At 44.4% G+C, this 17,564-nt stretch overlaps 1 protein-coding gene across 1 annotated transcript; it reads right to left on the bottom strand.

Annotated features, from left to right (window-relative positions):
- Positions 1-12,567: 12,567 nt before the first annotated feature.
- On the bottom strand, positions 12,568-17,051 carry LOC122554017 (EEF1A lysine methyltransferase 3-like). The gene is made up of 3 exons (XM_043698503.2): positions 16,884-17,051; positions 16,580-16,691; positions 12,568-12,992 (listed from the first exon to the last, which is right to left on the bottom strand). The coding sequence occupies exons 1-3, from the start codon at positions 17,049-17,051 to the stop codon at positions 12,568-12,570; spliced, it is 705 nt and encodes a 234-aa protein (XP_043554438.1).
- Between the last annotated feature and the right edge of the window lie 513 nt (positions 17,052-17,564).

Here is a 17,564-nt window from a genome sequence, read left to right as displayed (position 1 = left end):
CCACTGTTCAGGACTGGGAGGTTAAATCCAACAGGAAGTATTGATCAGACGAGCACTCTTTTCTCAAGTCATCCATAAAACCTCCTTACATTTCTGGAAGTCTAATCTTGGAGCCGATGACTGTACGGAGTGACCATAAATGGATTGCATAAAAAAGGGATCAGTACATGGTGGGATTGTTTGTGATGATTGATATTGTCTGGTAATTAGTGTGTGAGTCCTTTCTACTTGAGTAATTTCTACTTGGTGAGACTGGAAATTCAGTTTCGAGATAGAGAGAGGTTTTGCTTTTGAAACATCCAAAAACTGCAATGGTCATAATACATGTAAACCTTGAATGTTGCCTTGCTATAACATAAACTGGATGAAGCGAATTTCCTTTAAAAAGAAAACAAAACTCTGTAAGATAATCAATCAATCATATCTCGCTTAATTTCTCTAACAAACAAAGCAAGGAGGCGCATGCGTGCGAATGCAGGGGGCTTGAGCATGTAATGAGAATTTGTGCACACCACTCTAATACTGGACACCCCCCCCCCCCACCCCCCCCCCCTCTTGAGTTAATGTCTGCGTACCGAGAATAATTCAGCATAGAGCTGAGGTCTGACATTGTGGACGATGAGGGAGATGGAGAGCTACTTAATCCAGAAGGTGATTGCACGCTCCAGCTTTGACAAAGGGTCAGTTAGACTCGAAACATCAGCTCTTTTCTCTCCTTACAGATGCTGCCAAACCTGCTGAGATTTTCCAGCATTTTCTCTTTTGACTGCACGCTTCAGGTTAGGTTTATTTAATCAAGAAGAAGTCCGCGTGACCGCCAGTCAGGTAGTCATGAGCTTGAGATGTAAACATGAAGGTGTTTTGGCCTTTGCCCAAATCCAACCGGTGCATGGTTCTTGCTGTGTGCGGATGAGTGCACAGACCCAAGGTTAGGTAAGCAAAGTGGCCACGTGAATGGGGCAAACGAGGGCCATTCAAATAACCGGCGCAGAGAAATGTGGTGGGGATAATAGATATTGCTTTTTCAGTCTGATGCCAGAGTCAGGAGTATCTTCTTATGCAACTTGGAGCAAGAACTGGGAGCACGGTTGGTGGTTCTTGCATGAGGACAGAGAGACCAGATGGACGGAGATTTGGTGAAACGCTGAATTTGTTTTAACAGCGGATGTAATATTGAAATATGGCAGGCAAAAAAGGGAGTACTGATATTTCCGCTTTGCGCTTACCTTAGAACTACAATCCCACCATTCACAAATGAACACCACATTTATACGAGCTTGAGATGAGCGAAACCTGCTTGGTTGCTAGGAATATGAGCAGGGAGAAAGTGAGGACGGCAGATGCTGGAGGTCAGAGTCGAAGAATGCGATGCTGGAAAAACACAGCCGGTCAGACAGCATCCGAGGAGCAGGAGAATCCACATTTCGGGTATACGTCCTTCATCAGGCATGAGGCTTGTGGGCCAAGGGGTGGAGAGATGAAAGGGAGGGGAATGGGGCCAGGGAGAAGCTCGCTGAGAGTCCGACAGGTGGATGGAGATGGGGGTGAAAGTGATAGTTCGGAGAGGAGAGTGGAGAGGTGGGAAGGAAGATGGTCACAGAACCACAAGGTTATGTACTTAGGTCCCGCATGAATTCACCGGCAGTGGTTTTGTTGATATCCGTTCTTCAATTCATGCAATTAAGACAACTGTATTAATGAGGCAGAAAACTCGGAAAGGCATCATGCTGTAAGGTTGAGTGAAATAAGGGTTGATGGGAAGGGTGAGAGCAGTAACAAATTAAAAATACTATACATGAATGCACGAAGCATTAGACATAAGACGGATGAGCTTGAGGCTCTTTTGGAAATTCGCAGATACGATATTGTGGGGATAACTGAGACGTGGCTTCAAGTGGACAGGGCCTGGGAAATGAATATTCAAGGATACACGTGTTATCGTAAGGACAGACTGACGGGCAGAGGGGGTGGGGTGGCCTTGTTGGTAAGGGACGATATTCAGTCCCTTGCGCGGGGGGACCTAGAGTCAGGAGATGTAGAGTCAGTGTGGATAGAGCTTCGAAATACTAAGGGTAAAAAGACCCTCTTGGGAGTCATCTACAGGCCGCCAAACAGTAGTCTGGATGTCGGATGTAAGTTAAATCAGGAGCTGAAATTGGCCTGTCGCAAGGATGTCACTACAGTTGTTATGGGGGATTTTAACATGCAGGTAGACTGGGAGAATCAGGATGGTATTGGGCCACAAGAAAGAGACTTTGTGGAGTGCCTCAGAGATGGATTCTTAGAGCAGCTGGTGCTGGAGCCGACCAAGGAGAAGGCAATTCTGGATCTGGTATTGTGTAACGAACTAGAATTGGTCAGAGACCTCGAAGTGAAGGAGCCATTGGGAAATAGTGACCATAATACAATAAGCTTCAATCTGCAATTTGAGAGGGAGAGGGTGCAGTCGGAAGTGACAGTACTTCTGTTGAATAAAGGGAATTATGGAGCTATGAGGGAGGAGCTGGCCAAAGTTCAATGGTGCAATACCTTAGCAGGGATGACCGTGGAGGAACAATGGCGGATATTTCTGTGTATAATGCAGAAGTTGCAGGATCAGTTCATTCCTAAAAGGAAGAAAGATCCCAGGAGGAGGCATGGGCGGCCGTGGCTGACGAGGGAAGTAAAGAAACGTATAAAGTTAAAAGAGAAAAAGTATAACATAGCGAAGATAAGTGGGAAAACTGAGGACTGGGAAGCTTTTAAAGAACAACAGAGGATTACTAAGAAGGAAATACGCAGAGGAAAAATGAGGTACGAAGGTAAACTGGCCAAGAATATTAAGGAGGATAGTAAAAGCTTTTTTAGGTATGTGCAAGGCAAAAAAATGGTTAGGACAAAAATTGGGCCCTTGAAGACAGAAACAGGGGAATATATTACTAGGAACAAAGAAATGGCAGAGGTATTAAATGGGTACTTCAGATCTGTGTTCACTCGGGAAGACACAAGCAATCTCCCTGAGGTAACAGTGGCTGAAGGACCTGAACTTAAGGGAATTTATATTTGCCAGGATTTGGTGTTGGAGAGGCTGTTCGGTCTGAAGGTTGATAAGTCTCCGGGGCCTGATGGTCTGCATCCCAGGGTACTGAAGGAGGTGGCTCGGGAAATCGTGGATGCGTTGGTGATTATTTTCCAGAGTTCAATAGATTCAGGGTCGGTTCCTGAGGATTGGAGGGTGGCTAATGTTATACCACTTTTTAAGAAAGGTGGGGGAGAGAAAGCAGGTAATTTATAGACCAGTTAGTCTGACCTCAGTGGTGGGAAAGATGCTGGAGTCCATTATAAAGGATGAAATTACTGCACATCTGGATAGTAGTAACAGGATAGGACAGAGTCAGCATGGATTTATGAAGGGGAAATCATGCTTGACTAATCATCTTGAATTTTTTGAGGATGTAACTATGAAGTTGGACGCGGGACATCCAGTAGATGTAGTGTACCTGGACTTTCAGAAAGCTTTTGATAAAGTCCCTCACAGGAGGTTAGTGAGTAAAATTAGGGCGCATGGTATTGGGGGCAAAGTACTAGATTGGATTGAAAATTAGTTGGCTAATAGGAAACAAAGGGTAGTGATAAACGGCTCCATTTCGGAATGGCAGGCAGTGACCAGTGGGGTACCGCAGGGATCCGTGCTGGGACCACAGCTTTTAGAAGATGGTATCAGCAATAACATTAGCAAATTTGCTGATGATACAAAGCTGGGTGGCAGGGTGAAAAGTGATGAGGATGTTAGGAGATTACAGGGTGACCTGGACAAATTAGGTGAGTGGGCAGATGCATGGCAGATGCAGTTTAATGTGGATAAATGTATGGTTATCCACTTTGGTAGCGAGAACAGGAAGGCAGACTACTACCTCAATGGAATCAATTTATGTAAAGGGGCAGTACAGAGAGATCTGGGTGTTCTTGTACACCAGTCAATGAAGGCAAGCATGCAGGTACAGCAGGTAGTGAAGAAGGCTAATAGCATGCTGGCATTCATAACAAGAGGAATTGAGTATAGAAGCAAAGAGGTGTTTCTGCAGCTGTACAGGGCCCTGGTGAGACCACACCTGGAGTACTGTGTGCAGTTCTGGTCTCCAAATTTGAGAAAAGACATTCTGGCTATTGAGGGAGTGCAGCGTAGGTTCACGAGGTCAATTCCTGGAATGGCAGGATTACCTTACACTGAAAGACTGAAGCGACTGGGCTTGTATACCCTTGAGTTTTGAAGATTGAGAGAGGATCTGATTGAGACGTATAAGATTATGAAAGGATTGGACACTCTGGCAGTAGGAAACATATTTCCACTGATGGGTGAGTGCCGAACCAGAGGACACAGCTTAAAAATACGGGGTAGACCATTTAGGACAGAGCTCAGGAGAAACTTCTTCACCCAGAGAGTGGTGGCTGTGTAGAATGCTCTGCCCCAGAGCCCACTCTCTGGATTCATTTAAGAAGGAGTTGGGTAGACCTCTCAAAGATAGTGGAATCAAGGGTTATGGAGATAAGGCAGGAACAGGATACTGATTAGGAATGATCAGCCATGATTATATTGAATGGCGGTGCAGGCTCGAAGGGCTGAATGGCCTACTCCTGCACCTATTGTCTATTGTCTATTGTCTAAGCGTTGTCATATCCTGTTTTGGGTTCGAGTCTGACAGCAAGCTTACCTGTTGATGGTCCCTGCTTCAAAGGCCGGGATTATGCTCTCTTTGTGTACAGGGTTGGAACCAGATTTAAACGTGAAAGTAGACCGAACATTAAGAAATAGCGCAAAGAGCGATTCGAATACCGTTACACCAGGAAGCAGATCCAACTTTCCCTTTTCTGAAAATAAAACCTGATGTTCGTTGGAGCATTTGCTTCACACGAGCGTAAGAAACATAGAATCCCTACAGTGGAAAAGCAAGCCATTCGGCCCATCGAGTCCGCACCGACCTTCCGAAAAGCATCCCACCCAAACCCAAACCGATCTCCCAAATCTGTTCCCATAACCCAGCATCCCCCATGGTTGATTCACCCAACCTGCACATCCCTGAGCACTATGGGCAATTTAGCGCAGCCAATTCATCTAACCTTCACGCGTTTGGACTCTAGGGATTCGGGGTTTGTCACATATCCTTTCACCTATTTTCTTTGAAATATACATTGGAAAATTGTTAAAGACCACACAACACCAAGTTATAGTCCAACAGGTTCATTTGGAAGCGCTAGCTTTCGGAGCTCATCGGGTTGTCAGGAAGGAGCAGCGCTCCAAAAACTAGTGCTTCCAAATGAACCTGTTGGACTATGACCTGGTGATTTTTAACTTTGTACAACCTAGTCCAACACCGGCGTCTCCAAATCATTGAAAATTGGAAATTCGGACTTTCGGAGAACCCAACCAGTTTTCTGTTATAGCGCGAAGCAAAAGTGAAACCGCGTGGTGTTCATTCAATGGGTACAGGAAAGCACGTAATTGTAACAAACGGGAGTTGATACTTTTGTGAGACTTGGTTGTACCAGGTGCTTGAAAGAAAAACAAGCTGCCCTATCAAGCTTGTGGCATTACAAGGACAGGGTGTGAAAATGCAGGAGATGCTCCGAGAAACAAACTACAGCATTGTAATAACAGCTATTAGCCCAGTGCTTCAACCAACATTGTCCCTTTAGCGGAACAGGAACTGCACATGACATATCTTATTGCATTATATAGACGGTTTTATTATTTCCATATCCGCACTCATTTCAATCTTACACCGACACCGAGTCAGTTGGGGTATCATCTGAAAACGGTAAATACTTCGCAACGCTTATTGCTGCTTTCAAATGGTCATTTTTTCAGAGTTAGCTTTTACAGTACGTGCTGCAAAGACAACGCATTGAGTGGATAACAGTTAAACTGCTGCGCACAGGCCATTCACCATCGGGCCATCACATTCGTTAATTCTCTTTCGCTACCTCTTTCGGTTAGCACGTACTGGAGAAGAGTACAACTTTCAGCGTGATTTAACCAAAGTATTTGCCATGATGACAGGACTTAGTAGCTCAAATCTGGACAGATTATTGGAATTCGTGTGGAAGAAGGAGAAGGTTGGACATTGGACGCAAGCACAACTCTGGTTGAGTTACCAAGAGATTGGCCTGACTCACAGAACTCTAGAGTAGTACAGCTAAACAACGGTTAGTTTGAATGCAAGCTTTCAAAACTTTTTTTTTCTGCAAATTATAATGTGAACGCTAACTCGATTGAAAGGGCCAGAGACACTGAGCGAGACAGCTTCTCTGTTTTTCTTTGTGTGTTCCAGTTTGGACGCATGGAAGCTGCTCCAGTCTACATGTTTCTATCCAGCTGACCGTTAGAAGCAACGATAAGAGAATCAAAGAGACAGAAAGCAGTTTAAGATTTGAGACAATATTGGTATTGTCTCTCTTCAGACACTCTCTATCACAGAGTTCGGGGGTAAGGGGTTAAGGTGGGGGTGGGTGGGAAGAGGCTCACAGTTGGCCACACAGATCAGAAGGACCAGCTGCAGGGGTTGAATTCAGCTCCAGTAATGCTTCTGAACCATGCAGATCACAATTCATGGCTGTAAACTCTTTGGAACGGGTCTTCACGGCGTTTCAAAAGGATTCCTTGGCAGTTAAATAAAATCATTCATTGGAAACACAAAATGTCTCAGTTCTGTTACGATGTAGACCCTTTGATTTGAATAGAATGGTTTGTTTAATTAGTTATCCAGCACACTACATATAGATAGAAAGCCGTGGACATTATGGCGTGGACGAAAGGATGTAGACACTACGGCGTATATAGTGGGGATTAGGAGAATACATGTGGGCAGTTCAATGGATATAATGTAATCTGCATCATTCCATGTGTAGAACCAAGAGTGAAGAATACAACACAGAAAGAAGGACGTAGACATTGTTGTGCAGACTGATGCATGTTATGGCGTGAGTCGTTAATTATGAAAATTGGGACCTAGGGAGCAGGGTGCAGACAATGAACAATAGCGTCGGGGGTGGGGGTGGGGGTAGGTGGCCTGTCAACGCATAGAATGTGGGCAGTTTGGACAGCGCTTAAGGACAGTGATATGTGAACATTATATTGTGTGTACTGGGGTGGAGACAGGGGACTTTGAACGTATGGAGAGCTGTGTAAAGTGTTATGAGTGCAAGATTTGTACGGTGGGACAATGACAGCGTAACCTGCGACAGTAGTGCGTGGCCATTGGGCATGGTGATTAAGCTGTGCTTAGCAGTGTGGAAACGGGGAGGCGAGGTCAGGGTGTGGGTGGGGCGGTATTGACAGTGCAGGATGGAGAGCGAGTTGTGGGCTAGGGAAAAAAAGTGAGCATGATGGTGTATGGGATAAAAAGGTGCGAGCGGTGTAAGCGGTTGGAGGAATATCGGCAGCAACACACATGGGGGAGGAAAACACGGTCTGATCAGTGAGGTGTGGACAGTGGTGAGCAGTGGACAATGGAATATCACATGGATATGTATATCGAATAGTGTGAGGTGCAGAGCGCTCAGCGCTATGTTGCTAGAGTGTGAACAGTGTGTTATATACACTACAGTGCAAACAGGGGATTGAGAAGAGTGGAGAGTGTGTGCTGGCATATGAATTTGGAGGTGTTAAAAGGGAGGCGCTCTCTACTCTGGTCATTGTGTTGTCAACTGTAAATAATAGGCAATGAGATGGGGAGCGTGAAAAGTGGTCACTGGACTTTTACGAAGTAATTTGCAAACGTTTGAAAATTGACCGAGCAGCGAAGGCTTTCTTCTGGGCAATGGGGTTGGACTGTCCACTCGACAACATGATCACGTGATGTGGTCAGTGCACCATATGCATTTGGATCACAGCAGAGAGTCTCAGTAATAGATTTTGATGAAGAGATCTTCTTTAGGATTTTCATACAATAAATTTTATGTTTTCATATAATAAATGTACAATTAATACAAAATGGCTGACGTCTAAATCAAAGACATTCATCTCAAGTTGTTAAAACATGTTGTTTAAAATATGGGTCTAGCATTAGATCCCTATCAAGTCGAAGATTTTAATTCAAATAAAGCATAGAGATTCAGAACAGTTGACAATTTGGCTAATTTCATACTTGCAATGAATCTACAGGATTCCTAAAGGGGGGTGGGGTGGGGGGAGAGCAGACAGAAGGCTAGTACACATCGATACCAATGACAAAGCTAGGAAAAGGGACGAGGATCTGAAAAGAAAATACAGGGAGTGAGTTTGAAAGCTAAAAAGGCAGGACGAGCAGGGGAGTAATCTCAGGATTGCTAACAGTGCCACGGGCTAGTGAGGTGAAGAACAGAGAACGAGTGCAGCTGAAGATGTAGCTGCAAAGCTGGTGTAGGAGGGAGGGTTTCATATATGTGGAACATTGGGATATCCTTCTGGGGAAAGTGGGACCTGTACCAAGAAGGATGGGTTGCACCTGAACTGGAGGGGTCCCAGTATTCTGGGCAGGAGGTTTGCTTAAACTAGTTTGGCAGGGTAGGGGGCAGGGGAACCGGGATGTTGTAGCTAGTGTACAGCCAGATACAGCATGCAGAGAATCTGTGAGGAGGGATAGACAGTTGATGGGGGAAAATTGCAGTCACTATGATGGGTTGAAATGTGTCTATTTTAACGCAAGAAGTATCACGAACAAGGGTGGTGAACTTAGAGCATGAAGCAGTACTTGGAACTATGATGTTGTGGCCATTACGGAGACTTGGAGAGATCACAGGGGCAGGAATGATTGCTGGACGTTCCAGGGTTTAGATGTTTCAAAAGGAATTGGGGGTAGGATTGGGGTAAAAGAGATGGGGAGTAGCGTTGCTACTGAGGGATAGTACCACAGCTGCAAAAAGGGAGTTCATTGAGGAGGGTGGTCAAAAGAGTCAGTATGGGTAGAAGTCAGAAACAGAAAAGGAGCAGTCACTTTATTGGGAGTGTTCTACAGACCCCCCCCCCCCCCCCCCCCCCAATAGCTACATCGACACAGAGGAGCAGCTTGGGAAGCAGATTTTCGAAAGGTGCAAAAATAACAGGTTTGTTGTCATGGATGACTTTAACTTATCTGATATTGATTGGAGTCTCCTTAGTTCATGAAGCTTGGATGGAACAGAGTTTGTCAGGTGTGTCCAGGAAAGATTCCTGACTCAACATGTAGATGGGCTGACTGCAGAGGAGGCGATATTGGATTTGGTGCTTGGCAACGACCCAGGTCACATGTCAGATCTATCAGTGGCAGAGCATTTCAGTGATAGTGATCACAACTTCCTGTTTACTATAGTCATGGAGAGGGATAGGAGCAGACGGTATGGGAAGATAATTAATTGTGAGAGGAGGAATTACAATGCTATTAGGCTGGAACTGGGGTGCCTAAATTGGGAACAAATGTTCTCAGGGAAATGCAAGACAGAAATGCAGAGGTTGTTTAGGGAGTACTTGTTGATAGTGTTGGGTACGTTTGTCCCACTGAGGCAAGGAAGAGATGGTAGGGTGATAGAATCTTGGGTGACAAGGGATATCTAGTCAAGAGGAAGAAGGATGTTTACTTAAAGGTTGAGGAAGCAAGACCAGGCAGGGCTTTACAGAGTTACAAGGTAGTCAGGAATGAACTGAAAAATGGACTTAGAAGAGCTAGAAGGGGACATGAAAAATCTTTAGTGGATAGGATTAAGGAAAATCCTAAGGCATTCTACACTTATGTGAGGAACAAGAGGATGGGTCAGAGTGAGGGTAGGACCAATCAAGGGTTGTGGAGGGAACTTGTGCCTGGAGTCAGAGGATGTAGGAGTGGTCCATAATGAATACTTTGCTTCAGTAAACATTCTGGAGAGGAACTTGACGTTTATGAGGACAACGTGAAACAGACTGATATGCTCGAACAGGTTTATGTCAAGAAGGAGGAGGTGCTGATAATTTTGAACAAAATAAGGATAGTAAGTCCCTTGAGCCAGACTAGATACACTCAAGGTTACTACAGGAAGCAAGGGAAGTGATTGCTGCACTTTGGCCATGATCTTTGTGCCCTCACTGTCTACTGGTGTAGTGCCAGATGATTGGAGGATGGCAAATATTATTCTCTTGTTCAAGAAAGGAAAATAGGGATAACCCTGGGGATTACAGACCAGTCAGTCCCATATATGTGCAAAGTATTGGAGAGAATTCTGAGAGACAGGATTTATGATTATTTGGAAAATCAAACTTTGATTAAAGATAGTCAGCTTGGCTTTGTGAGGGGCAGATCATGCCTCACAAGCATTGTTGAGTTATTTGAGAATGTGGCAAAACAAATTGTGGTGCATATGGATTTTAACAAGGCGTTTAATGAGGTTCCCCAGAAAGGCCCATTCAAAAAGCTCATTCAGAAAACAAGGAAGCAGGGGTTGCAGGGAAACCTATCTTTCTGGATAGGGAATTAGCTAGAAGACAGAGGGTGGTGGCAGATGGAAAATATTGAGCCTGGAGTTTGGTGACTAGTGGTGCTCTGCAGCGACCTGTTCTGGGACCTTCGCTCTTTCTGAGTTTTATAAATAACCTGGATGAGGAAGTGGAACGGTAGGTTAGTAAGTTTGCGAGTGACACAGAAGGTTGACGGAGTGGCGAATAGCATGGAGGGCTACTGTAGGTTGCAACGGGCCATTGGTAGGATGCAGAACTGGGTTGATCAGTGGCAGCTGGCGTTCAACCTGGAAAAGTGTGAAGTGATTCATTTTGGAAAATCAAATTTGAATGCAGAATACAGGGTTAAAGGCAGGATTCTTGGTAGTGTGGGGGAACAGAGGGATCTTGGGGTCCATGTTCATAGCTCCCTCAAAGTTGCCAACCAAGTTGATAGCATTGTTAAGAAGGCATACGGTGTGTTGGCTTTCATTAGCGGGGGATTGCGTTTAAGAGGCATGAGATTATGCTGCAGCTCTATAGAGCCCTGGTTAGACCACACTTGGAATATTGCGTTCAGTTCTGGTCGCTTCATCATAGGAAGGATATGGAAGCTTTAGAGAGGGTGCAAAGGAGATTTATCAGAATGCTGCTTGGACTGGAGGGCATGTTTTATTGAGATAGGTTGAGAGAGTTAGGGCCTTTCTCATTGGAGTGAAGAAAGTTGAGAGGCGACTTGATAAAGGTGTTTAAGATGATGAAGGCGTAGGGTGAAGTCAGAGACTTTTTCCCAGGGCAGAAATTGCTATCACAATGGGGCATAATTTTAAGGTAATTGAAGTAAGGTTTAGGGGACATGTCAGAGGTTGGTTCGTTGGTCAGAGAGTGGTGGTTGCGTGGAATGCATTGCCAGCGATGCTAGTACAGTCGATACGTTAGGGACATTTAAGCGACTCTTGGATAGGCACATGGATAATACTAAAATAAAGGGTATAAAGGTTAGTTTGATCTTACAGTCGGATGAAAAGTCGGCACAACATCGAGAGCTGTACTGTGTTGTATTGTGCTATGTTCTAATGAATGCATGGTGCAAGTAAACTAGATGAACTAGCAACAATGATATTTTAACGAACGACACCATGAGTTCTTGACATGATTTGATCGTGAGAGGGAATGCTAACCAATGTTTTTGACACGTAGTATCATAGCGTCAAGTGCATTTGAATCGTCGTATATACAGTATCAACATGATATACTTCTAGATTTATGGAACGAGTGCTGGTCCTTCGAGTGGGCAAACTCCTTTATTGGTTACCGATCTTTCGAACAGAAGGCTGCTCTTTAAACGGAGATGGGTGCATTCATGTCAACTTCTTAAAAAATGAGCTGCCTTGTAAGGAGCTGGAAGGCTTCAAAGTAATTGACAGCATTACGTCGCGATGAATATTTCTAACAAGGTAGTATTCCTTTCGATCACGAGAGTTATCGGTTAACTGTCGGGAGCAATCGCAGCGTACGGAAGTAATGCGTTGCCTACGAGAGAATGCAGTGAGTTCTGGACTGACGGCCTCCTGTGCAATGCAGGGATATTACTGTCAGATCAATTCTGGAATATTTTCCCATCGTTTTAGCGATGCATACAGTATCGATGAGGAACAAGCTAATAGCAAGGTGTCCCATGACATGGCGATGATGTGGACCTTATAGGTCTTTCATTTCGTGAGGAATGGGCGTGGGGGAGGGGAAAGTGGGAAGGGGAAGGCAGTTGGGGCCCCTTGAAGTAATAATGAACGTTTGGCTGCAGCCATTGGCTTACGGGATAATTATCCTTTTGCAATCCGAACGTTTCCTTCTGTTTTGCGACCCCTGTAGAAAGATTGTCATTGGAATCGGAAAGGGCGGCGTATTGTCAATTTCATTTCCGATTGAGCTGCCCATAATACAGCACATTGCCAGCGCTACCCCCTCTTCTCACACAGGGAAATGAGCTGCAGTCACTATATCTGAAGGCACTCAATAATTGGGGCATTTATTTCATTTCATAGGAAGGCAGAACAGAGACAGAACATGATTGTAAAATAGCGTAGTGAATATTTCTTGATTTTAAGGCGGACTAGATGGCGATGGAGTGACGTGTGGAGGCGCGTTCAACCCTAGTCATCGAGAAATCATTTGTTTCCAGTTACGGCCCCATCTCCCGGGCTTGAACCACCAATTCTGGTAAATTTGTGCAGAATTATGTCTTTGCTCTCTGACGTGGCAAGGACCTGGCAGTTAAAATACTGAGGTAGGAATTCGTTCTGGAAAGAGAGGCTGCCATTCTTGGTTCGTATTTCGGAACAGAGGTAAATTGTGGTTCCTTTCCGGGAGAGATAACACAGTGTTTCTAGTAGAGCCGGGTGGGCCATGGAGCTGTACGTAATATCCGAGCCCAGGATGAAGTCATAGCCAGTGGGGAAGTTAGTGTGGTCTTCCCCCCAAATCAGGGGACGGGCCTTGATACGGTGTCTACATGCAGCTGGGACGTTGATGACGATGTTGTTATCGATTTGCTTCATGACAATCGATTTATCTGTTATAGTGACATCTCCACCTGAGTGGGACAGAAAGAAAGTAATAAAATCAACCGAGTTTCATTTCGAAATGCATTCAATTACAGGGAACATTGGAGTACAAAAATGACTCCAATGAAGACCTGCTCATGCAGAGCCAGGTTCAGTTGCTCTACCGGGGGTGCTCTGTAATGGGGCTTGGCCTAAGCCATATCCTTTGAAATCACCAAAACCCCAGCACAGCAGCTCGATTGCTTATCTGCGCGACAGTAAGGAACGCTTGGTTTAATGTGAATTTACAGTCCTGACAATGATGCCTAGCGTCACATAAAACAAAACCCTTCAGCTTATTAGGCTCTTTGCAATACTTACATCACAACATCTTCAATTTTTTTAGTGAAATATTCTACATTCTTTGATTCCTCTGTGCGGATGCTGCCAGACTTGGTGAGTGTCTTCCCCCACCCCCGGCGATTTCTATTTGCGTTGCTGAGTCGTTTGGGCCTCCATGTTCGTGTACAATTGATGAACCCATGTTTTAAAATGAATTTCTTCACAGGACGAGAGTGTTGTTGGCAATGTCATTCCTAATTGCGTTTGAGAAGGTAGTGGTGGCAGTCCACGTGATGAAGGTGCTTATGGTGTCCTAGGCAGCAAACTTTCCTGGATTTGAGACAGCCAGTCTTGAAGGAATGGCGAGATGGTTTAAAAGTCGAGTTAACACTTGCCTTGCAGGAGTGCTGAGTGGCGGTGATCTCATCCTTCTGCTGGCCTTGTCCTTCCGGCTAGCAAAGATCAAGTCCTGGAAAGTGTTGTCGAAGAGGTCATTTCCCGTCACGTGCTTTGCACAGCAGCCGTTCGGCTGGAGGCTGTGGATGCTCACAGTTGTGGATGAGGCAACATTAGACCTGGTTGGTTTGACTTAGATGGTGTTGAGTTTCCTTAGCGTGTTGGTGGAACTATACTCATGGAAAATGTAAATGGATCAATCAAATGCAATTAATTTCTGGTTGGTAGACTAGCTCTGAGGAGTCTGGCTCACCCACATCCTTGTCTTTTTTGTTAATGCCGTCACATCTAATGCTATGTTAAAAGACCTTTCATTGATAAAAACTGCAGAACATTGTTGGGTCGAAGTGCTTGCTCTGTTAGGTTGAGATGATTGACTTCCAACAACCACTTCCACCTTACTCCGTGCTAGGCATGAATCTGACCATTGGAGGGTCTTCATTCTGATTCATACTGACAGCAATTTCGGCAAATCTCCTTCTAATCGCATTTTGTGAAATGCTGACTTGATATTAAGAGCAGTCGCACTCACCTTAACTTTATAATTCAATACATTTTGCCCAAGTTTAAACCAAGGTAGCAATGAGCCTTGGGTGCATTAGTTCCTGACTTATTTAGCAGGGGCAAACAGGTTATTGGAGAAAATTACACCTTAAATTCGCGGTTGACACTAGTTGGCTGGATTGGACCAACCATGTACTGTATAGACAAGATGTGGCTGGAAACTTTCCACACTAATCTTTCAGTATCTCTCTCTAAATATTTCACATTCTCGGTCTTAGAATTTAAAATGTCTTTCCAAATCTATATCTGAGAAAGTTCTTAGTCGCCCATTTGTATTTCTAGATCTGAGCGCTTGAAAGGTTTGGTGTGTTCTGCTCCGCTGAAATGCCGGTGACTTCTCCTTAGTTAATGAGGCTATGTAAATGCAAGTTATTATTGCGGTTTGCATTCCATGTGCAATTATCAGAAGCCTGGCATTGAAATCACAAATTCAAAAGCATATCACGTTTCATCTTCTGTTATATTTGTCACACTGTGTTATGTGGATACCTGCACCAAATGCTACCAACTCATTATTGCGTATGGCTTCATTGTTATATTCTGCCACATATTTGGTTTCGCAGGCTTGGTTACTTTCTTGTTTGCATAATTGTGTAATCTCAGCCGGAAATATCGGTCTTTCAAATATCATCGCACCAAAAACTTGCGTTTATATAACGCCATTGACAAAGGCGCCGGCAAAAGTCGCAGGCGTATCACCAGTCAGAATCTGACACCGGGCTGCGTTGTGGGACATGTGTTACAGACGAACCAAGGATGCTTGATGAGGAAGGTTTGTAGGAGCAATTTTCAAGCGCAAAGAGAGATGGGTAGACAGAAAGGATGTGGGTTAGGATTTCTAAACATCCAGTAGAAATAAGTCTGTAAGCTAGCTCGCTTAGCTTGCAGGTTTATTTTCAGACGTTTCGTCACGATACTGAGTGACATCATCAGCGAGAGTCTCTGGTGAAGCGCTGGTGCTATGTCCCGCTTCTCTATTGTTAGGTCTTGGTTTCTTAAGGTGGGTTCCGGGTTTTTTCAAGGAAAGGTAGATAGGGTCGACATCGATGGAGAATCTTTCAGACACTGAAAGATGTAAATCGATTCACAAGATACATGTAAATACTGAAAAAAAAACTACATCGGACAAATTAGCAGGAGACTTGCCACCAGGATACATGAACACCAACTGGCCACCAAAAGACATGAACCTCTATCACTCGTTTCTATACATACAGACAAAGAAGGACACCACTTTGGGACAACACACACATCCTAGAACAGGCGAAATAAAAACACGCACGAGAATTCTTAGAGGCATGGTATTCTAACCAGAAGACCGTTAATATACACATTTAAACCCTATATATCTTCCCTCGAAAAAAAAGAGCCGGAATTGACACATTCACCTTAAGAAACCAAGTCCTGTAAACAGAGAGGCGGGACATACCACCAACGCGTCACCAGAGACTCTGATGAAGTTACCCAGTATGGTGACGAAACGTCTGAAAACAAATCTTCGAGCTCAGGAGCTAACCAATATACTTATCAGCAGCCAGAGCTACAAATCTTCTCAAAACCGCTAATCCAGTAGAAATATTAATTCCATACTCTCAAGCTGAGTCAGTGTCAAATAATAACTGGTTCACGTCCAATTTGCACACATAAATCTATTATAAAACTAATAGTAAAATGACCAGGTGACCTGTTTTAATGACACTGGTTGAATGATAAATATTGGCCAGGCGATAAGAAGAGATATCCATTCAGGATTGGAGCCGTATGACGTGTTCATGGAGTATCGATGATTAAATGTTTGCTTAAAGAAGTGGGCTTTCCAGAGACACTCGTGTCTAATAAGGAACATCCAGAGTTTACGGCGTGGCAGCTGTAGGCGGCCACTAACATTAGAGTGATTTACATTGAAGTTGGGAAAATTGGAGAGGCCAGATGTAGAGTAGTCTGAAATTTTGTAGGAATGGGGTGATTACAGAGGAGCCCAGAGAGTAGTCCATAAAGGGATTTGAAAATTAGAAAGACAATTTTAAATGGAAGCATAATTTATCCGAGAGCCAATGTGGGCGTGGGTTGATTCACTGTTGATAAACTGTGGAAATATTTCTAACTCGTTGAATTGACTGAATCCTTTAGATGTACTTCTATCAGTTCGGCTTGGGGGAGTAGTGGGGCTGTTAATCAATATACCCCAAGCATCCCAGACTGGCCACACGCACTTCCCCGATATCGGGAACTAACATTACCAAGGTGATATTGTACTTGCAGCTCTTCAACTTACCAAGTAGAGTTGTTAAAATTCCCACGATTCCGGTGCCCGATCCCAGCTCAATCACCTTCTTCCCAATAAAATTGATATTCTCTTTCTCAAAGTATTGGCAAAGAAAAATGCCCTGAAATGATGGAACGTCCGGATTAAAATGGACCCATTCAGCAAGTTATGCAAATCGCTTGTGTACCCGATACCACCCGTGAATGAAATCGAAGAACCGAGGCGAAAAAAAGTCTACTGAGGAGAAAGCTAAACAAACAAGTATGCTAAATTGAACAGAATTGCCTCTAACAGAATGATCGCTTCTACTTACTGCATCCCAAACATAGGCAGAATAGCCAAGATTCGCGTTGATGAATCGATTAATCTTCAGATTGAATCCGCAGAACTGATATGCATTCTCCAAAATCACCATACTGTTATCAGTGTCCCCCTCCTTCGTGGCATGGTCATTGGACTCTCCCTGGCTCTTTGTCGCCATTTTCTAAGCTGAAATTGCTCTGATTGTGATGGATTTTTAGTTCCGGCTCCAAGTCTTCAGCTCAGGGAAGCTTCCTGTAAACTTGTGAACTTGCATTTATACATCAGCGCTAGAGATCTTGGGGCGGCCCAGACTTCCTCACAGCCAATGACATGCAACCACACATGTAGGCATACTCAACTACTAACTTTGTGAACAGCATGCCCTTCCAAGCAACAATCAGACAGATACCCAGCTGGCATGTTTGGGTTGGGCTAGATGGGCTGGGGTCAGAGTTTGGGGTGGGGTGGGGTGGGGGAGGAGGGTCTGATAGCCAGGGTTCCTCCATTAATCTGCCAATATTAGTAGCGTGATGTTAAAAGCTTAAGGTTGAATGCCCCTGTATTTGCCCTGCACTGTGTCGCCATTGTCTTACCAGAACATAGGGCTGCTCTCTTATTTGAGAGAGACAGTTGGTGGTGATTTAAACCACCATACCTCAGGCAAGGGGAGAGTTTGAGAAGCAGATTCCTT

Source organism: Chiloscyllium plagiosum, unplaced genomic scaffold, assembly GCF_037043375.1.
Source record: "Chiloscyllium plagiosum isolate Xiang-an unplaced genomic scaffold, Cpla_swu_hap1 HiC_scaffold_8, whole genome shotgun sequence".
NCBI lineage: Eukaryota > Metazoa > Chordata > Chondrichthyes > Orectolobiformes > Hemiscylliidae > Chiloscyllium > Chiloscyllium plagiosum.
This window is presented reverse-complemented; position numbering and strand designations above follow the sequence as displayed.